Source organism: Acinonyx jubatus, chromosome F2, assembly GCF_027475565.1.
Source record: "Acinonyx jubatus isolate Ajub_Pintada_27869175 chromosome F2, VMU_Ajub_asm_v1.0, whole genome shotgun sequence".
NCBI lineage: Eukaryota > Metazoa > Chordata > Mammalia > Carnivora > Felidae > Acinonyx > Acinonyx jubatus.
In genome coordinates this window covers 48,181,237-48,204,208 of record NC_069394.1, presented here as the reverse complement: position 1 = coordinate 48,204,208, position 22,972 = coordinate 48,181,237, and the positions used below count along the sequence as shown (strand labels likewise).

At 33.8% G+C, this 22,972-nt stretch overlaps 1 protein-coding gene across 7 annotated transcripts in view; it reads left to right on the top strand.

Annotated features, from left to right (window-relative positions):
- The window catches only part of CNBD1 (cyclic nucleotide binding domain containing 1), a 481,111-nt gene that overhangs the window by 66,955 nt on the left and 391,184 nt on the right, over positions 1-22,972 (top strand). For 6 of the 7 annotated variants that reach the window (XR_008292521.1, XM_053208140.1, XM_053208138.1 and 3 more), the window contains exons 3-4: positions 5,841-5,954; positions 20,228-20,386. Coding sequence is in view for 6 of the 7 variants with exons in the window: in XM_053208140.1 (XP_053064115.1) it covers positions 5,841-5,954; positions 20,228-20,386 (273 nt within the window). In the remaining variant the exon portion in view is untranslated. The remainder of the gene's footprint in view (positions 1-5,840; positions 5,955-20,227; positions 20,387-22,972) is intronic. The other variant, XM_053208141.1, reaches the window with a different exon arrangement.

The window sequence follows — 22,972 nt, the reverse complement described above, 5'->3', positions numbered from 1 at the left end:
GGGTCAAGGTACATTTTTCTCTCAGCAGTGCTCTTATCAGTGCCCTCCTCACAACCCTACCCCTTGTCTGCTTCATGCTCACATCTTAGGTACCTATTCAACTCACTTTAATTTCTTTTTTTTTTCTTTTGCAATGTGATGGTTTTTGGAGATCTCAACATCTCAATTATTTTCTTCTTGTGAGACCAACAATGCAACAGAAAATTCTTTGTGCTTGATATGTGCAACAACAGAGTTCTTCAGAGAATCAAGACTGCCATGATGTAGTAACTGAAAATTTTTCTTTCTAAGATGTGATGTTCTACACTATAAGATGAATGCCAGATATTTTCTCTTTAATAGTTCTCTTCCAATGATGTAAAAGATTCAGACTCATTGGCTAAGTCCTTTTCAATAAAGAAGTCTCTCTCATGGCTAGACAATTTTAGTTTTGACATTAACTTGAGAACTTCATATGTATTTGCTAAAGAAGGATTTAAAGTTGACTCAAAATCTTGTTCTTTTTTCACTGAAAATGGAGTTTATATATCTATATTTTTAATAAAATAAAAAATGTGTTACTATATGCTATATATTCTGTACTTAGATTTATATTAAGTTATTATTTTTACATGGATAATACATTATAAAAAATGGGCCATGGTTTTGCATTTATTTTTTCTAACTACTACAGTAATCCTAAAGATAGGTAGTTCTTTTCTAGAAATAAATAAATGAGAAGATGAAATAGTTTGTGAAAGATAAACCACAACATCAGGTTACATGCTAATCAGATATTTGTTCTGAAAATAGGGTAAGTAAAAATTTTTGACAGATCAATATCCCTGTAAAAGGTTAGGTTCAGTCTTCAAGTCATATCTTTGCAGTTGGCTTTGTCAAAATAGATCTTTTAATTTTTCTTTAGGAACTTTATGAAAATAAAAAGGGGTTGATCTTTATGATTAATATATCTGCTAATCAATTATAGTGGCATGTGGAACTCCTTTGAAAAACTAATCAAATAATTTTGACGCCATGGAGTCACTCGTAATGAGCTTTATCCATAGATAAGAAAGATGATCAAATGAATTCATAACTAGAGACTACATTTCCAAAATATTTAAAATTAAGTCTGGGGAAAACTGAACTGCATGACATTTTATAGTGGCATTATCTAAAGACTGCTGATTGATTGATCTTTTCATTTAGTAGCCAGGGCATTTTAAATACATTGGCCTTATTATGTAGCATTTTTCTTCTTTCTTTAATTTTGTAATAAAATAATAAAAGCCATTATATACAAGGTAATATATAATAAAATAAATATATACATTATATATAATGTATAATAGTATATTATATCTATATTTTTATGTATGTATATAAAAGGAACTTAATTATTATCAAATTGTACCTCTGCTTTCTTCTAGTTTGCAAGAATAACATTCACATTTTTTCAATTTTCATCACATAAATGAATAGATGCTACAATACTTATAAGACAAATTTAGGAAGAAAAAATCTATGAGTGGTTAAATAGATCCAACCTTTATGGCTCGTTTTAACTAATTTAAAATAAAAAATGTAAACTGCCTTAGGGAAGCCACATAAATATAATTAATCAATAAGTATTTTATTAAAAGTCTATTATGTTCCCAGACTTGTAAGCAAAACTGAATGGGATACAGAAGATATAAGTAGTTAGGGAAATCTAGCCATTATAGACAAACCCTAAATCTCAGTGGTATAACACAACAGAAATTTCTTTCTTTCTCACATCAAGCCCTATAGGGTTATATTTGATTGGTAGGCTGTTCTGGTTTAGGAACTCAGGCCTCTTTCAAACTTTTGTTCTTTCATCTTTGTGGTTTTCAAGTTTAACCTGCTAATTTGCTTCAAGCTGGAAAGGAAAAAGACATAGAGAATCTTTTATAGAAGGCTTTTTTGATGAGATTGGGGGCAGATTTCGATGGGCCTGGTCTGGAAATGGTGCACATCACTCCCACCCTCTTTTCCATGTTCCTTTGGCTAGAACTTAGCCATGTGACTGTATCTAAGTGCAAAAGAAGTTGGGAAATGTAGGTTAGCCCTGTACCCAGGAAGAAAGGGACATGGCTTGTTGTAGCATAGGGAAGTTTTTAAGATAGATATAAAATAATTGAATATTAAACATTGAATTATTATTATTTAGACATGTATCTATCATTCAGTACATAAGCAAGTAAAGCATATAAAGCTTAAATGACTTTAATACTTTCAATACCTTAATACTTTTTACTTGATATAAACTAGAAAATTTAGTACACAAACAAAGGTCATTTTGATCCCAAGACTAGGGTTCTTTTATTTCTTTTCTTTTTTTTAACATTTATTCATTTTTTGAGAGTGAGAGAGACAGAGCATGACCAGGGGAGGGGCAGAGAGAGAGGGAAACACAGAATCTGAAGCAGGCTCCAGGATCTGAGCTGTCAGTGCAGGGCCTGACGTGGGGCTCGAACTCACGGACCGTGAGATCATGACCTGAGCTGAAGTCAGATGCTCAACCAACTGAGCCACCCAGGTGCCCCATAGGGTTCTTTTATTTCTTATTGTAGGCACAGTCTAGTAGAGGAGGCAAAAAGTAACTACTTGTCATGCAGTTAGGGAACCCTGCCAAGGCCATTAACTGGTACCCCTGTCCCCTGGCCTGGGATAGTGTAATTCATGTAGAAGTAAAATATTATTTTGATTGATTCACACAGTAATTTAAAATTTTTCTAAAGTATGTTACAGTCTTATTCTGCTCAGGCTGACATAATACTGTAGGTTGTCTTAAATAACAGAAATTTATTTCTCACAGATCTAGAAGACGGGAAGTCCAAGATCAAGGTGCCAGTTGTTTCCTTTCTGACTAGAGCTGTCTTCCTAGCGTGCAGATAGCTGCCTTTTTGTCGTGTCCTCTTATGGCCTTTACTTGGTGTGTGCATGTGGAGAGAGAGATCTTTCTCTCTTCCCCTTCTTACAAGACCACCAGTCCTAACAGATTAGGTCCCTGCCCTCAAGATCTCATATAACTTTAATTACCTCCTAATAGCTTTATCTCCAGTTACAGTCACATTGGCAGATAGGGCTTCAACATATGAATATGGGGGAGGGGGAGGAACACAATTCAATCTACAGCAGTTGCTAATATTTAAAAATAAAAATTTCACATGAGAGTTCAAATTTCTGGTTTATGTAAAAATTTTAAATGAAAACCTGTAGGATCTGGCCATTTTAGACTTCTCTTAAGACATGACAGATGAGAGAGAGAGAGAGAGAGAGAGAGAGAGAGAGAGGTTGTGGCTTTCTCTTTGTGGGCATTATTTCCAGTTTGGCACACACCCCATCTTTTAATACCTACTTGGCTATTGTAAGCATCCTGAAAGTGCTCTAGAGTTCTGGTGTGTAAATCTATAGGTTTTGTATGTATTTCCCCTTCATCTGAGGAAACTGGGGTTTCTCTGCAGGTGAGTTTCCTTGCAGGTGAGCTTCAATAAAGTAGAGAATTTTGTCCATAGAGTGCTTACTCATAGCTTAGGAAATTATGTGGACAGTTTTCAAGTGTCAAATAGTTATTTGGATCCATGGTCTACTTTCTGACTCTGCCATAATTCTTAATCTTTCTGTATCCCTGGATTTCTAATTATATTTATACCATTTCTCCTAATCTACTTCTCTTATGCGTATTTAGAGGCATTTATTTGCATACTTCACATAGTTTTAGACAATAATGCAACCTACTGAATACACAGAACTATATGTTTTTATTTCAAAAGAGACTCAGAATAGGCATATACTGCCAGATTACATTTTGTGATGTAGAGTATACATCATAGCAGCATAGAGCACTTAGGTCCTCATTTTGAAAATTATATCATGCCTAGTTCTAGCATTTGTCTTTTCCATTTCAACCTTCCACATTTTTCACTTCTTGAAGATACTAACTTGGAGACAGATCATAAACACTGGTCCATGTACATCAGCTACCACACCTTGAAAATTCTCAAGGATTAGATGAAGCAGGCAGTTCAGTCATAGACATGGAAAATGACAAGAGTGAAGGTCTTAGCATTGTGATGTAAGCTTCTTAGCCACTCCAAAGATGGTCTGTCCAGATCACAGATTGGAGTAAGGTTCCAAGTCTTATAGCATGGGCTCCATGTAGACAAAGGAAAGAGGCCATAATTTTGTACTTCATGAGCCTCAATTTCTTTATCTACCAAATGAGGATGATAGGAATATCAGCTGATATAGTTGTGTAAGGATAAATTATACGTTACATGTAAACTGCCTAGAATAGTGACTGGCACTTAGTATTAACTAACATGTTTTATTGTTTAGGGAGCAGTGTATCCAAAAAGTTAAGACAATGGGTTTTAAAGTCAATATAGTTTTCATTTGTACCCTGTGTCCTCCACTTACTAGTTATATGAATTAAGTTTGCAGTTTCTTTATGTGTAGAATGGGCAATAAAGAATAGCAACTTTATCAGGTTGTGTAAATATGTAATGAGACAAAAATAGTGTGAAGATTTTAGCCCAATTGTTTGGCCTATAACAAGCACCTAATGTTTTACAAGTAGATGTGTAAAATAGATGAATGTAGAATGTGAATTCTAAATTGGGGGAAAAAAAGATCTTGGAGAAGCTTCTAATGATATGTGACTGGATTTAAAACATATTAGATTCTTGCTTCATGTATCTCTATAGTGTAAGATTAGGCATGAAATTGCTTAATGTCATATTAAATCAAATTCACTTTGCACTATTTGAGTTAATTAAGTTAAATTAACTTACATAACATTCTTAAAGTATGTAGTATTTGTTTTGTGTAAAGAATTAATATGGCATTTTAGGAAACTTTGGCCAGGAGAAAAAAAACTGTTATAAATATTTTATAATGTGTTGCTATTATTTACACTGACAATGAAATAAAAGATTTCTCAAGTATTTTTATATTCATTGCCATGAGGCAAATATTGATAAAGATGTTTGTCAGTGTTCGTTTTTAAGTATGATCATTTTTGATAATTATTGAAATAAGCTGTCAAGATGAATGCTTAGCATTTAAAAAAACTGATCAATTTTTCATGGTGGTTGTCAATTGAAAATTGAATGAAGCAGATTTTCCAGAAACAAATGTCATTACCTGACACTGAATGATAATTTACTATATCCTGTGGATTATTGGCATTTTTATATTTGCAGTGGGTTGAAATCTGGCTACAAATAGGAATCCCCTGGAGAAGGATATTTAAAATAGGCCCATGCAGACCTCTAGACTTGGAGATCTTTCTTCAGAAAGATAGGATAGAAAACCGTACTTCTAAAAAGCATCCCAGATGATTCTACTGATCTTGTGGATTGGGAAATGCTGATCTTTTGCTCTAACATATCTTTATTCCAGTTCTAAAAACAGTACATGAGATTTTCATAAATCATTGCAAAGATTAAGATAAATATACTTTTTGGTGATGTATATGTGACCTCTATGTGAATTATTTTGGAGGAATTTTAATTATGTGGCATATTTTATGTAAGGGCTTTAATCAATTACAGAAATAAAACTTTTAAGAAGGCTGAACTTAAAAATTAAATTTTTGACATTGACATTCCCATAAATCTAATATTCATAAAATATTTCTTACTGAGGCACACTATGAACAATTTTTATAGTGGATCTTTTTAAAGCACAGAATGTTTATGTTTCATATTTTTGTCATTTGTTTTTTTAGGCTAAATAGTATAGACTTAAGTTGTATGTATTGAGTCAAAAATCTTTCCTTGGAAACTATTATCTTATGACACTTAAAATTTAATTTGTCTCTCTTATTTTTAAAGCCAGAGTTCTTACAGTATCCTGTCAGCTCACAATATGTTTATAAAGCAATATCCTAAAATATTCCTGAAGAAAAAAACCAGACTGCCTAAACTCTTCAAACAAGAGGAAAAAAGGTAATGATGTCTTCTTTTGGAAACAAGGTTGATGTGCATATGCATTAAAAAACAAATGGAGCTCAAATAATGAAAGTATTTAATCTGTTTCCAGCACTCCATGCTAGGGAGCAGCCAAGAAAATGAAGTTTGGTAGGGAAGAGTAAATTTACACAATGACTTTGGAGGAATTTTAATTATATGGTATGATGATTGGGACTAATAAGCGTATGTTGCTCCTTTAGTTTTATCATTAAAAAGAATAAGCAACTAGCCTTATATAATAAACATAATAAAAGAAAATGCTAATAGGAATGCGAAAGATAATACAATAAATGATACAAAGAAAACTAGGAAAATTATAAATTATGATAGAGTTATATAACTTGAGACTAATTTGATAATCTAGATGTTATTGATTAATTTCTAAAAAAAGCGCTACTAAATTTATTCAAGGAGATAGAAATTAAAAATATAATATGGTATAAATAGAAATTGTAAAAAGTACTCTTCAAAAGTATAATTTGGAGCAAAAAAGAACAAAAGCAAAAATTAAAAACCCATAGCCCAAGTGATATCACTAGAAGTTCCTTTCAAATGTCCAAGAAAAGCTAAAATTTCTGTGCAATTTAGTTTTTCCATAGTGTAAAAAATAAAGAGTAGTTTGTGATTTTGCCTTGTATCCATAACTCTGATATCAAAATTTAGCAAGAATAAAAGCCCCTGTGTGGTTTGGTTGGTTGAGCATGCCAAACTTGACTTAGGCTCAGGTCATGATCTCGCAGTTCATGGAATAGAGCCCCACATGGGGCTCTGTGCTGACAGTGCAGAAGTTCTCTCCCCTGACAATGCAGACAGTGCCTGCTTGGAATTCTCTCTCTCCCTCTCTGTCTCTGCCCCTCCCCAGCTCACATGCATGCACTTTCTCTCTCTCAAAAAAAAAATAAACATCTAAAAAATTTTAACAAAAGTAACATAAATAAGAAATACTAATTTTAATTATTATTATGTAGGGAAATATACATAATGAAATATTAGGAAGTGAAATAATGCAATAGCGTATTAGATATGTACATCATGGTTATATTGGTTTCATCTCATGAACTTAAAGAAAGTTCATCATTAGAAAATCTATTATTACAATTTTATACTACTAGTAGTTCAAGAAGAAATGTTGAAAAGGTATTTGATGTAATTCAATATGTCTCATAGTAAAATTAAAATCATGCTTTTACTTGTAATTTGTGCAGTATGTGACTATTAAAAACTACAAAACATTTATATTTTAGGCCAGAAAGAAACTCCTCTAAAGTAGCAATAAAAATACCTTAAATGGAATTAAAATTACATTCATGCAATATATTAAATTATGAATCTCTAAGTTTAGCTTACACTGGCCCTTGGTAATGTGATGAATCCACATAGGCTTGGATGGTGGGACTAGAGCTCAGGTAATTCAGAGAAGCTTTTGGCAGAAAATAATTGATGAGAAAACATGAATCTTTGCAAACAATAAATACCAACACTATTAAAATTATTCATGAATAACATTTACCCATTATCATTGCCATATTCAACACTCCGTCATTCACTTAATGTAAATGTCATGTGACAGATACAACAGCAAGGCTTTGAAGAATGACATGAGCCTTGTTTGGGACATCTGGTGAGAATGCCTTATGTCAGGGCATTTGCTAAATATCGAAGTGCAAGGAGAGTGAAGAAATGCTTCATATAACCATTAACTCCACTTGGAGCAGTGCCCCATAAATGAAAATAAATGGAAGACCTGGCTGGAACATAGATCAAAGATGACTCAGAACTATGACAGTTGTCTAAATTTATTTTATTTATGAATCAACTAGAGAGAAGGTAATTTTTTTGACATATTGACAGGTATTAGATATCAAATCTGCAATATTTCTTTTAAAAAAGCACTGAATTTTGACTCACACAACTTGGATCTGAGTTTCTGTTTTGTCCAAGTGTAACAGCATGACTTGGGAATAGCCTCTGAACATTGCTCTGTTTTTACCTCGGTAAAGAAGATAATATTAATATCCCACATTAATAGCTCATTTCAGAGTTATGCGTGGAAAGAACTTTTAAATTGTACTAGCTTTTATTATTATCATGGACTATAGATATAAGCAGTGAGGATGTTTTGTATAGATGTATAACATCTGTCAAGAAATTCTGCCGCTTTTCAAATAGGTTAACCAGCAACAGCAACAATAACAAATTAATACATATAATAGTAACAGTAACAAATTGCTGTATCTTCGCTTAAACAAATTTAATATTCACCCTTTTAAACAAGAAATGACAGACTTAAATTATTTTTTAATTGAAGTATAGTTGATGCACAATGTTACAATAGTTTTAGATGTACAACATATTCAGTAACTGTACATTTTACTATGCTCACCACAAGTGTAGCTACCATCTGTCATCATACAATGCTATTACAGTACCATTGACCACATTCCCTATGCTATACCTTTCATCCCCATCCCTTATTCATTCCATAACTGGAAGACTGTATGTCCCATTCTCCTTCACCCATTTTGCCCACCTCCCACCCACATCCCCTCTGGAAGTCACCAGTTTGCTCTCTGTGTTTATGGGTCTCTTTTGCTTGTTTATTCATTTGTTTTGTTGTTTACATTCCATATATAAATGAAATCATATGATATTTGTCTTTCTATGTCTGATTTATTTCACTTGACAAAATACCTTCTGGGGTGGTTCATGTTGTTGAAAATGGCAAGATCTCATTCTTTTTTTATGGCTAATATTCATTCCATTGTATATATACCACATCTTCTTTATGCATTCGATAGATGGACACTTTGGGTTGCTTCTGTATCTTGGTTGTTATAAATAATGCCGCAATAAACTTAGGGGTGCATATATCTTTTGAATTAATGTTTTTGTTTCTTTGGATAAATACCCAGTAGTGGAATTACTGAATTGTATGGTATTTCTATTTTCAGTTTTTCAAGGAAACTCCATACTGTTTTTCACAGCAGCTGTACCAATTTATGTCCCCATCAACAGTGCATGAAGGTTCTTTTTTCTCTACATCCTCCTTAACAGTTATTTCTTGGAGAAGACAGACTTTTAATCAGTACGCCTTTATATCAGTCCATTTCTGGAGGAAAAGAAGGTTTAAGGAAATGATAGTAATTGAGAAAAGTATTCCACAGAATTGTGGAAATCTATGTTGAAGATATATTTATTAAATAAGCAACTTTTTGGGGGGAGAGTAGGAACTCAAGTATTATAAGGAAGCTTGTATTCTTATTTGACTTTTATAAATCATTTGACTTACTTTTTTGGATAGTAAGTCTAGAGACAATTTGATTTTTTTTTCTTTTAGAGAATGAATAAAAATGACTAAACTGCAGCTTTTCTATTGGGACATTTTACTCCGTATTTTTAACCATTTATTCATTTGTCTGTGGGCTTATTGTTAAACTGCAAAGTTGTGTATGGGCTTTGGCTATAAGATACTTGTGTCATTAAATTTAGCAGCAATCAATCACATGTTGCACTTAATATGCAGGGTGTGGCGTTTTAGACTCTCTTGATATATTTTTACTCAGGACATTTTAATGAAGTCCAATAAGTATCTATTATCCTAAAAGATTTAATTCTAATTAGGCATAGGATCAAAAAAGGGCGAAGAGAAGGGAGTAACTTGCTCTGTTTAGAAGGAGTTTCTAGGTTTATAACTTATAACAGATTATAACAGGTTTATAACCAGGTAATGGTAATGTTTAGCAAAACCATCTTAACTTAGCTTGTGTTATATAACTTAAAACTGAATAAACCTGGTAAGAGTAAAAGGATGTTGGCAATGTACTGTACTGTGCTTCCTGTCCACCAGCCCTGGGGTCTCACTAAGAGTATCCTTCAATGTGCTAAAGGCATCCTGACTGGAAGGGTCTTCTGGGATATTTCTCATGGCTCCAGAAGTCAGTATGCTCAGTTGGCCAAATTACCTATTTCTCCAAAAGCTGTCAAAGCATGTTTTGTGCAAAGATTTGATGCTTCAGTTTGGACTTCAGATTCTAAAGAGACTAGGACATTTCAGCTGCTTGAATTGAAGCTCAAAATTTTACTTCTACATCTAAAAGCAGTAACATGTACCTTTGATCTGGGTTAAAATGATGTGGAACTTCTCTGTAATATATATATTTTTTTCCGAAACACATTTTAAAATAATTATTTGGTATAGTACACATTGTACCTTGATGGATTACAAATTCTCTCTAAAAGTGTAAGTGCAGAAAATGCTGGAAAATAAAGATGAATATTTGGAGATGAAGCAACTAAAAACCTAGAGCAAATGGATTCTGATAGACTGACTTTAAAAAAATCTCTGCAAAACTACTTTCTTAGCTTGTGTTCTTTCGAGATTTGGACTCAATTTCATTCTCTAGCATTGTGAAAATTACCCATGTGCTATAGCTACAGCTAAGTAGTGCTTATTTCATGCTAGCTTGAATCTGGCCTCAGGGTAATTAACCACAGGGTATTTGAAAACTATGTATTTAACGTTAGAACAAAGGAAACTATCCTTTTTGTGATTATAAAACCCTTATTTTGTCTGAAGTTCTGAGGTCTATTGAATGAGATGCTCCTTGTGTGTGTTTTTTTTTAAGTCAGAACCGTAATAATTCTGTTTTACTATTTTTCCCTAAAAATAAATGCAAAAATTTACATCATCTAGGAAGAAACCTTATAATAATGCTTTATCATTTGTTTATTCATTTAAATAATACGTACTGAGTATTGACCGTGTTAAGTGCAAGTCTCGCAGGGTCTCATATTCAGAAGGTATGGCACTGACAGGCACTAAGAGGTAATAAATAAAGTGTAATAAGTGTCAGCGGTGACAAAGTGCGGGGGTGGGCAGTTTGCATTGAGACTGCTTGTGTTAATGGCAGACGATGTACTAGAAGATCAAGGCAAGAATCCCTGAGGAAGGGATGTTGAAGTTCAAGGATAAGTAAGAGTTAGCTAGGAGAAGAAGGAAAAGAGTCCTTGAGACAAAAACAAAACAAAACAAAATAAAACCAAAAAAACCCCCCAAATTCATGTGATGGTCTTCACCATTATTATCCAAGTGCAGGTAAGGCTATTTTGGCTGATATAGTAATTGCCCAGTTTAGTAGTTGCCACTAGAAAGTTTTAGGAAAAAATTTTTTCAAAATATTTAGATAATTTCTTCCATATATGTCAACATGGGAGTGGTGATGGCTTGCAGTGCAGGAGAAGAAGAAAGAAAAAGAGGGAAAGAAAGAGAGAAATAAAGAAAGGAAAGAAAGAAAGAGAAAGAAGAAAGAAAATAAAGAGGAGAGAAAGAAAGAAAGAAGAAAATAAAGAGGAGAGAAAGAAAGAAAGAAAAGAAAAGAAAGAGGAGAGAAAGAAAGAAAGGCAGAAGGAAGGAAGGAAGGAACAAAAGGAAAAGAAAGAAAAGGACAGAAAGAAAAGAAAAAAAGGAAAGAAGGAAGGGAGGAAGAGAGGAAGAAAGGAAAAGGAAAAAAGGAACAAGGGAGAAAGGCAAGGACAAAGTGCAGGACTGTCATGCTAGTTTATAAAAGCAATATTTGGACCTTTGAGAGAATTTTTGGAAGGAAAGGGAAGGGAAATTTATAGAAATCTAACTAGTTGCCTCAGCCATGGTCTGATGTCTTTTGTGGCCCAAATTAAATCATTTGCTATGACATAAAAATGAAACCCTGGATGGCCTGGGGCATTACTGTAGCAAAATGGTGGCAATTTGTAGAAATTGCCTAAGTGCATAGGATTTCCCTGTGTTAGAGTGAACTGTTATAAGAAAGTTTCAAGTCTTGAGTTGGAAAAAAAATGTCATTCCATGTTTACAACTACCACTGAGGAATGGTAGACTATTCTAAAAGGAAGGCCCTTTTGTCACACTTTTTTCCTATGGTTTTGGTTGAAATTGTCCAGGAATAAGTGTTGAACTGTTCTGACTTGAGTAGAACTATTCTAACTTGGAGTTGTGGAGCTATCCAGGGGTGAGGAAAGGCAGAGAAAACAAGAGGCAGACAAGAAGCAGGAGGAGCCAGGAAATAATTGGAGAAATGTGCACTGAGTGAGGAGAAACCATTTGTCCTAGGCATGGGGTTGAGGACATTTAAGAAAAGAAAACTCTTATTAATGTATTTCAAGTATGTTGGGCTATATGTGATACAGCATCTCTTTAGGATAACCCCAGTATCTGATGAACTCTATTGCACTTACAAATGCTCTAAATATTTGGTTTAGTTTAGTTTAGTTTGGTTGAGGAAATATAGGCAAAGTTGGTTTTATTTCTGGATAAACAAGACATGGAGTAGAGTATTTAAGGAAGAAACACAGTGGCAGAGGTAACATCAGAATGTCATCTGGGTAAATGTTGAAATCTTAAGGAGAGGTTTGTACTTCCATGGATTTGTGTGGAACCTTATCTAGATTTTAAGAGGCCAGTAGATCCCAGTGGGCATAATTTTAATTGCATGGAATTCCTGACCAACACCCTACCCTGATAATGGAAAAATGTAATACCATCAGTTAAGAGATAGGTAGTGAACATGGTGCAATTATGAGTTCAGCTGGAGGAGAATTATTAATGCTGCTGCATTTTCTTATAGATTCCATTTCTGTAAGGGGAAAAAGTCGTCTTTGATTCAAAGGGAATCAGTTCTAGGTTTAAAAGCCTGTAGTTGAAAGTTTGGAGCTTCTTCCATATTGTGTACTATTGGTGGCAAGAAATTTGCTTCCCTGTCTCCAAATTGGCCCTTCCATTCTCCAAAACGAGATGCTTCATTCATTACTTAAATTACCCAATGAGGCTAAGATCTCTTCAAGGACATAACTATGAAATCAGGAAGAGAAAGTCTTAAAATTTACAAGCTACGTTTTCTCTGAATTTAATTATTTTCTTTAATAAATTAAGTCCAGCTTGAGTGACAATATAGCTAAATGATGTTTTATTATTGTTTCTCAATAGTCAGTAATCATCAATTCCAATACAAAGGTCAGGTAGAGAGCTTTGGTACTAAAGCAAGGTTGCCTATAGAATATGAAAATGGGGATGGAAAAGAAACTAGATAACAGCCATTAAGATGAGTGTGTAAGAGCTAAACAAAGCTAATTTAAGAATGCTGAGGGGACACCTGGATGGCTCAGTCGGTTAAGCATCCGACTTTAGTTCAGGTCATGATCTCACAGTTCGTGGGTTTGAGCCCCACGTTGGGCTCTGTGCTGACTGCTCAGAGCCTGGAGACTGCTTCGGATTCTGGGTCTCCCTCTCTTTCTGCCCCTTCCCCTGCTCATGCTCTGTCTCTCAAAAATAAGTAAACATTGAAAAAATTTTTTAAAAAGAAAAGAATGCTGAGGAAAATTAAGGATCAGTAAATATATGTTATTTTATAGCATATATTTTATAAATATATGTTAATATATTGTTATAGTCAAGGTTGTCTTTAGATATCCCAACTTTTTAAATTTGGGCATCTTTAATATCAGTTAATATTCTGTAGGTAAATAATCCTTTTGAAATAATTTTACTTTCTTGCATTTTCATATAGCTTGTCATATATTAATGGAAAATGTATTGCTGCTTTATAGCATAGAATACAGGTTAAGTCCAATCAACTGTTCACGTTTAACTGTGGATTTTCTATTGCTTTTTGGGAATGAAAAGAGGAGACTCTGTGTTTGGCATAGACATTTATCTAATAGAAACCAGGGAAATATTGCTTACCTCTCTAACCTTAAAATATTCTTCTTATATAATAAGAGATGACAGGATTCCATTATTTGCTGTCAAGAGTATATAAAAGAATTTGCCTTTGAATCCTCAATTTTAACTTTGGATATGTTGGCAATGTGTGGGACAAAGTCAGCACTCTTGCTCAATATAAGACAAAGCTTGCAACTTACTAATGTACATCCTGGGGCTGGAATTCACCCATAATTATTTCCTGGTTTTTCCTGGTTTGGCACCAGTGATAAGTAAGCTAAGCTTAACAAATGGAGTTAATGCAGTAAATAAACTTAAAGTGGTTGTATTTATTTGTATTTTTATGAGTCAGGCTGACTTCAGAGTCTAAAAAAAAATGATTGAAGAGACCTATAGCAAACATCTTAAGAAAGTTCCTATATATATTTTATGTATTATATATATATACATATATATTATATATGTGTATATATATATATATAGGATACGTATATTATATATATATTACTCTGACTCTAACCACTACCTAGTAAAATTTATATGGATTTACAAAAAAGTGGGGGAGGGGGATACAGAAAGATTTGGGGGACTAATTTTAAAAAGTTTGTGAGAGCTAGAATACAAGAATACATAGATGACAATGTGTTGTGGTGGCCTCTGGACTAGTCAGACCTGGGTTTGAATTTCAGTTCTGCAATTTGGTAATTGTATTACTTTAAGATTATCTAAAATTTTGAATCTTAGTTTCTTTATCTATAATTGAGACAGTGATACATACTCTATAGTCATGTTGGAGGATTGAATGAGATAATGTGCACTAAATTTTATTTTATTTTGCTTGTTAGTGGTGCTAATCCCTATTACCTGAATTTACTGGGGCTTTTTAAAAAAATCTTTAATATGGCCAATTTAAAAACAATGACATCAATAAAAACTATTATTTTACACTATGAATAATTCTTTTACTAATGCATGATTGTGTAATATACATTGGTCCTTTGGAAAATGGTTCACTAGGTTATATAGATCTTGCAAATGTTAACATGTTTTCTTATGTAATGTATAAAGATCACAGTTTTTTTAATTTATAATTTTTTTTTACCTTAGAGAGAGAGAGAGAGAAAGTACAAGCTGGGGGAGACGGGCAGAGGGAGAGAGAGAGAGATGGAGAGAGACAGACAGAGAGAGAGAGTATCCCAAGCAGGCTCCATACTCAGTGTGGAGCCCGGCACAGGGCTCAGTCCTGTGACCCTAGGATCATGACCTGAGCCAAAATCAATAAGATGCTCAACTGACTGAGCCACCCAAGTGCCCCAAGATCACAATTTTTATATCATCACTGATCATCAGAAAAGCCTTACATGTTAGGAAGCTCTCAAGTTTACAGAAGTGGATACAGGTTTTACAAAAATCAATTTTTTACTTGAAAGCTTAACTTTTATTATAAGCAGCAGACACTGTTTATTTGAAGTGACAACTGCACTTCACTGATTTTTGAGAAAATAGATCCCAAACATCCAAGTTATATCCAAATATCCAAGTCATTTATTGTAGTTTGTCTTTTGGCTATTCTTTCAAGTTAATATGGAGTACAGTGAAATAAGTGAATAGTTGTGCTTACAACTCAGATAATAATTCACTTTTACTTGAGATAAAAATCTCTTTGAGATGCTACAAAAATGCTTTATCTATACTTTTCCTTTTGTCACACAGAATATCACAAAGCAATGTACTCAGGGTCAGAGGGTTGAGAATAAAATTAATTTTTTTTTGGCTTTTTAAAAATTATAAGTATGTGGCAGTGAAGAATTCAGTGACTGCTGGTATAGTTTCGTCCCATTATTTTGAATCATTCTTGGTTGCAAGTAGTTTTACCCATCATTATTTTCATGATTAGATTTCAACACAGCAAGAAAGACGCAAATAATATCTTACTGGTATTGTGATTTTTTAATTTTTTTTCTCTTTGTAGTTTGCTGAGGAATTAACTAACTTAGTGATTTCCTATAGTCAGTATAACTCCATAAATACATGAAAAGTGATCAATACTTTTCAATTAATTTCACAAAGTCAAAAATTTAATGATATGGTAGCAGTAAGAATGTAGAGCAACTGAAACTTATGCCTTGGCTATTGTTATAGCCAGTTTAGAAAACAATGTGGCATTATTAATATAATGTTGTGCATATACTAATTTTAATTCTTGGAGAAGTTCTGGATGTACAAGATAGTCATAGTAGCCAAGTTTGTATATAGCAAACAAACAGATAAAAAACAAAACAAACCTGGAAACAAAAATCTCAATTGCCCACAGACTTAAGAAAATCCCCTTTGTGGTATATAAATATAATGAAATCTTATACAGCAGTAAAATGAATGAACTATAGTCATTAAATCTCATAAACACAATGAACAACAACTAAAAAACAAGTTATGGAATTCATAAGAATCACTTCATTTCTATCAAGTGCAAAACTAAATATGCAAAATGAAAATTAGGTTTTTAAAGGGATGCATATATTTTTCATTAATCTGTATAATGAAAACCAAGGGAATAATAGGAACAAACTTCAGTGTAGTGGTTATCTCTGGAGTGAGTGCTATGTATCTGTCCATGGAAGAGTAATTGTACAGTGCCATGGGTACCTTAAAGATCTGGGTAGGTACATTAACATTCATTTTACTGTTACTTTTAAACTTACAATATATTATGTATTTTTTAATTTAATAATCAATAGGAACAATGCCAAAAACCTTAAAAAGTCAATAGCAGAGAAATAACTAGAATTGCCTAATTACTTGCTAGTTATGGTAACCATCAATTCTGTGGATAATTTCATGTATCCCTATCATCTGCTTTGAGTAAAAATTAATTCAGAAATAATTAGATGTAGTGATATCAAAGAAGTATGAAAAGATTAACAGAGAATATTAATCTGTTGTACAGTGGCTATGTCTATTTGACAGGGTCAAAATATTTTTTTTTAAGTTTATTTATTTATTTTGAGAGAGACAGAGATAGTGCAAGTGGGGGAGGGGCAGAGAGAGAGGGAGAGAGAGAAAATCCGAAGCAGGCTCCCTGCTGGCAGCACAGAGCCCAATGTGGGGCTCGAACTCAAGAAACCCTGAGATCATTACCTGAGCCGAATTCAAGAGTCAGACACAACCAACTGATACACTCTTTGCCCCAAGGTCAAAATATTTTTGAGCAGAATTTGGCATCTTTAGAAATTTTTTCTGCAAGAAAATTTCTTGTACTTTCTTCCTGGAATATTCTTTTTTTTTTTTTTTAACTTTTTTTATCTTGTGTGGCAGTTTAAATCTCTCTCTGAGACATTGTCTTTTCCTGGTAAGCAAAATATGTCACCTATTTTTACACTCTTATAAGTATCCTATACTTGTTATTCATAACATGTATAAATTCTTCATATCACTTTTAACAACTTTCAATAACACATTTAGGGACTAATTAACCTATTAGTGCCTTCCCCCATTAGATAGTAAGGAACATATTGGCTAAGCAGACTGTCGTGAGACCTTATTGCCCAGAAGATAACTGGCTCACCCTATCCAGTGATGGCCAGTGTTATATGGTTGCATTGGAAGTTGCATGGGTGAAGTCCTGGTCATGTTAGGGCCTTACATGGCATGATAGGCCTCATCCTAAGCAGGTGGGTAACCATCTTTATAACCCAAGTGTGTCTCATGAGGAAATGGGGGAAACTTTTGAAGCCATGCTTACTGATGGCTGATGGCATCACGTGTTCCTTGCTATATTTTAGGTATATTGCAATAAAATTGAGTAAATGGCGTTAAGAAAAAAAAAAGTAAGGAATAAGAAATACAATTGATGTTTGTCTTTTGTCATATTAAGAAAGTTCACTTCAAGGCACCTGGGTGGCTCAGTGTGAGCATCTGACTCTTGATTTTGGCTCTTGATTTTGGCTCAGGTCCTGAACCCAGAGTTGTGGGATCAAGCCCTGTGTTGGGTTACATGCTGAATGTGGAGCCTGCTTAAGAGTCTTCTCTCTCTCCCTCTGCTCCTCTCCCCTACTTGTGTGCTCTCTCTCTTTCTCTAAAGAAAAGAAAAAAATATTTCTATTTCTAGTTTTGTAGGAGTTTATATTACACATGAATGTTTTATCACATGAAATGTTTAGATAATCATTATTTATTTTATTCCATTAATATGTTGAACAACATTCATGAAATAGTATTCCTGGCATAGTCTTAACTAGGCTATGCTTTATATCTAAAAAATTATTACTGAATTCAGTTTATTAATATTTTGCTTAGGATTTTTGCATCTATATTCAGTGATACTGGCTAGTAATTTTCTTGTAATATCCTTGCCAGAAGTTGATATTAAGGCTAGGTTGGCTTCATAATACTAGCTGGAAAGTATAGCCGTCTTTTGTATTTTCTGTAAGTATTTGGGTTTATTTATCTATTAGGAGTTTGTTAGAATTCATCATTAAGGCCATTTTGGCCAGGAGTTTCTTTGTGGAAGGAATCTTACTTCTTAGTTATATTCTTTAAAATATTTAGAACAATTCAAAGTTTCTTTCTTTATGTTATCAGTATGGTAATTTGTACTTTTACAGTGATTTATCTCATCTAAGGTTTCAAATTTGTTGGCATGAGATTATCCATACTATTATATATTTGTATATTATATATATATTTAATATATTGCATTATTGCTAATTTTACTATGTAATGATGAGGATAATTTTCTACCATTTCCTGAAGAGTATAAGGCACAATTTAATCAACTAATCATTTAATGTGTCTGACCACCTATTTGTTTCTATTGCTTTTGGTGGTTTAGTATCTCCTGGTTAATTTCAAGAGGCTTAAATGTCATTGGGGACTATTTTGAATCCTTTGGCTAGTTTGAGATTTACAACATGAAGTAGAAAATTCAGGAGTTGCCCACCTTGGGCAAATATGATGAACTTGGGCCAGAAGAATACTAGGTCCATGGGGACTCACTTTGCATATTCCTGCCACAAAGCTGCTATATCTACCTTCACTTTTCCCTCCAGTCCACAGACCTCTCCTTTTTAGAATATAAGAACTTCATTTCATTTGCATTTTAGTATATAGGCTGGGTGGAGAAAAGCAAATTGCTTTATACCTGAATTCTCATCATTGCTGAGTTTTACTGTGCTTACGTTTTATAGGAGTAAGTAGGGATAGAGTTTGAAGTGGTGTTCTAGGTCTGGAAGGAATGTTTGAGGTTCTGTGAAAATGATAGAAAGGGAAATGGATTTGGCTTTTAATTTTATATTTGTAACTTATGCTAGACTATCTTCTTTGTGTATACATCAAGTAAGCTTTACTACTAAGCTTTAACAAGCAGCTATGAGTGGTAAGACAAATTATATAAACTCTTTAATCTGAAATTTCCTTATCTTATCAATGGGGGATAATATTGTTTATTTCACATGGTTAATGTTAATGAGATATGTGCATATAATGTTTAGCATAACAACCAGCACAAAAACTCAAATGTATGTTAGATGTTAATGTGATTATTTACTATTATTATTATTATTATCCCACATAATGTTTATCTTATATTTAAGTATGATTTTAATATTCTCATGTATATAATTACAGGTCATTTGGGCTTTTATCATCTCCACATTTTTTTTTCTTAAGGATAATAGCATTCATTAGCATTCATTAGTTTTTGCTCTTAGGTTTTTAGTGACTTCTAAATAGAAATGTGTGGAACTAGAAAAATGAATGGGGAATGGTTATTCAGCCATACATCTCCTGGGAACTTGGGTGTATAACATACTGTAGCACAAGAATAAAGAAAAATGGCTGCTTTCAGATTATCACAATTTACCAGTTGGAAACAAAAGTTTTTAAAAAAGCAATTTTATCATTGGTGTGAAGAAAACACCAAAAAACAAGTGAATGGCTCTAAAGAGAAGGATATTGACCATTGACTTCAAATATTTACTAAGTTATGTACATCTAATTACAAAAGATGGTTCAATCACTTAATACAGTTATAATACGTATAATCAGGCTCTGAATGTGGAAAGTATTTTATGTCTGTCCACTTTTAAGTGGACATATGTAACAGCACTACTGATGACTGGGCAAAAAAACAGAACTAAGGCAATGAAAAGGCATACATTATTAAAATGCCATATTATCTCACAACAATGCAATTTTGCTCTTAACAGTAAAGTAAAAGTTCATGGTACTCTTTTTTTTAGAGGAAGGGATGTCATAGCTTCTGTCTGTTTTTTTTTAAGTTTATTTATTTATTGAGAGAGAAAGAGCGTGTGCAGGAGAGAGAGAAAGTGTGGGGAGGGGCAGAAAGAGAATCCCAAGTAGGCTCTATACTGTTATCATGGAGCCCAGTGCAGGGCTTGAACTCACAAACTGTGAAATCATGACCTGAACTGAAATCAAGAGTTGGACCCTTAACTGACTGAGCTACGCAGTTGCCACATGTCAGTCATTTTTATACAATATGCAACACCATAATCTGTTGTGTTCCTTTGTTCAGAGAACCTACTGAAGGCACAGAAGAACTTCAACCCCAACAACCTGATGATTCTCACAATATAGCTATCCATGTTAAAAAAGCACGTGGTGGCCCTACTTTATATGAACCAAAAAAATTTGAAGAGAAGTTAGTGGAATTCCTGGATATTTTAAAGAAATTGTAAGTATTTTTAGTACTTCTTATTGAATAATACTTTTGAATAGGTCCACTTTTTTTTTTCTAAGTTAGTTGTTTGCAGCTAAGTGTGTTTCAGTTGCAATCTACCACTAATGGTTGATTCAGGAGAGGTAGAAATGCTGAAGACTGTTTCTAGATGAATGCAGTCTTCATCAATTCAGTCTTCATGGCATATCATGAATATATTGGTAATATATCCAGTTGTGGCACATCATTTTAATTTTAAGCTGCAAGCAAAATAGGTATTATTTACTGATTGTATTAAATAAAAATTATGTTTAAGATTTCATCAGTTTATGTTTTGTCAGCTCTTCACAGAATTTAAACTGTCTTCCCCATTGCACAGCCATTATATAAACTTATCTCATATTCTTTTTAACTTCTTGGAACACTTTGCACCATGATTGGGGCACAAGTGCCTGAAGGAGAGGGAGAAGGAGAGAGGAGGGATTAAATCTGGGTGGAGGCTGGTTACCAGATATGGTATTGGATTTGTGAATGAAATTAAAGTTGAAATGAGACCATGGGAAAATGTGATAATGGAATACTGATTGACAACACAAACAAAATGAACAGGAAAGTGTCAAGACTAGAATTGTGCCTGAAAGAAACAAAACAGTAGCATAGAATGAGAAAATAAAAATCTGGCATTTATATTTGTAGGAATACACTAAGAATTCAATGCTATAAGCACTTTCCTTGAAAATTGTCATTGCAAATTTGAGAAAATATAGTCGGTCAGAGTTTCCAGGAAATTTGAGAATAGTCAAATTTCTGATGCTTTTACTTACAGCATCAACAATGAAATAAACACAGCAATTACTAGTCTCTTTATAAGAAAGTAGTGTGAGGGAATTGTGGAGAAGGAAATCATAACCACCTGCCATACATGGGTATAATTAAACTGGTAAGCTGTAAAAATAGAAAATTTAATGAGAATGTGTTCAGTGAATATGTTAAAAATATGCTTTGGTAGAAAATCACTAAAGCACTCAAAGTTACTGGAGTTATAGCCACTTTAATTCCATTAAACCATAATGCTGGCAAAAATTGTATTGGATTAAAGTTTTTTAAGTGTCTAGAAGCCTGTGAGTCACTCACCTATGATTTCAAATTGTACTGGGCTGGAGGATTTTCAATGATGTAATCTCTGTCTTTCTGAAAATAACAAGGTAGCACTTTCAAGAAAACAAAGTTCTTATAAGCTGCAAGAGGAGCCTGAGCAGCTATGGTTCCCTGGCAAAGTGTTGAAATACTAAGGTAAATCTAGGTTGAAGTCAGGATGGAAACTACAAATGGATAAAAACCCTGTACCACCTTAGCAATAGACTAAAGAAGGTACTACGGTAGAAGGATATCCAAACACAAAGTAGAATAGACAAAGGATCTACTGCTGAATTCTTATGTGGTCCTTCATGGAGTCCATTTAACAACCAATCTCCAAATACCCTGGACAATAGATGTTGGGATGGTGGCAATTTCCAGAATCTACCCCCTCGCTCACATGTGAGAGAATGGATGGGTAGGTAGAGGAGATCCTGAAATACATCAAGCTCCCACTTTCAGTGGCTCGGAATTGGCCAAGTATGACTCTTCAGAATGAAGGTAGCAGGTCTTGACTGCTGTCCATGGGTGGGGCTGTGTTACTCACTGAGACATAATGGCAGAGTGAATGAGAAGGGAACTCACTTTTATGTTTAATATTCACACAAAGCCTTAATTTCTATACATAAAATTCTGATTCTTCCTCATATCAACCTTTGAAGTGGACATGATCAGCTAGTAATAAAACAGCATTGCATGTGTTAAATCCACAATCTATATTTGTTCTTCTACAGACATGCTTTTTTCTTCTTGTTTCATTGGTACACTAGTGTATTCATTTTCCATTACTGTGTAACAAATTAGCATAAATGTAGTGACTTAAAACAACATCCATTTATTATCTTTCTGGGCAAGGCTTAGCTGGGTCCTCTGCTCATGTCTCACAAGGCTTCAATCAAAATGTTTGTAGGGCTACACTCCTTTCTGGAGCATGAGATCTTCTTCCAAGCTTATGGGTGTTGTTGGAAGAATTCAATTCCTTGTGGTTGTAGGGCTGAGGTCTCTACTTTCCTCTTGACTCTCAGTTGAGGGCCCATTTCAGCTCTTACAGGTCCACACATCTTTGCTGGATCACCCTCTCTCAGGCCTTCCCACAGCATGGAAGTTTAAATATTCAAAGCCAGCAAAGGAGAGTCTCTCTTTCTCCTATTGTGCTAAGATGAAGTTTTGTATAATCTAATCAGTGACCTGGATCTCCTATTACCTTTGTCATATTATATTGGTTAGAAATGAATCATTGGTTTTGTCCCCAAAACTCAGGTATCAGGGATAGAGGGGGTGCTTAGGATATGTTAGCCATATTTAGTAACATCATAAGTCTCTGTGACTCAGTCAACATTTGCAGTGGGGCTATATGCTTTATGTAGTCACAAAAGTAGTTCAACTAAAATCTGTTTATTGATGGATAAGTTGTCATGTCTTTCTTTATCTGTAATTGAACCATGAGCAGATCAATGGGCTGCT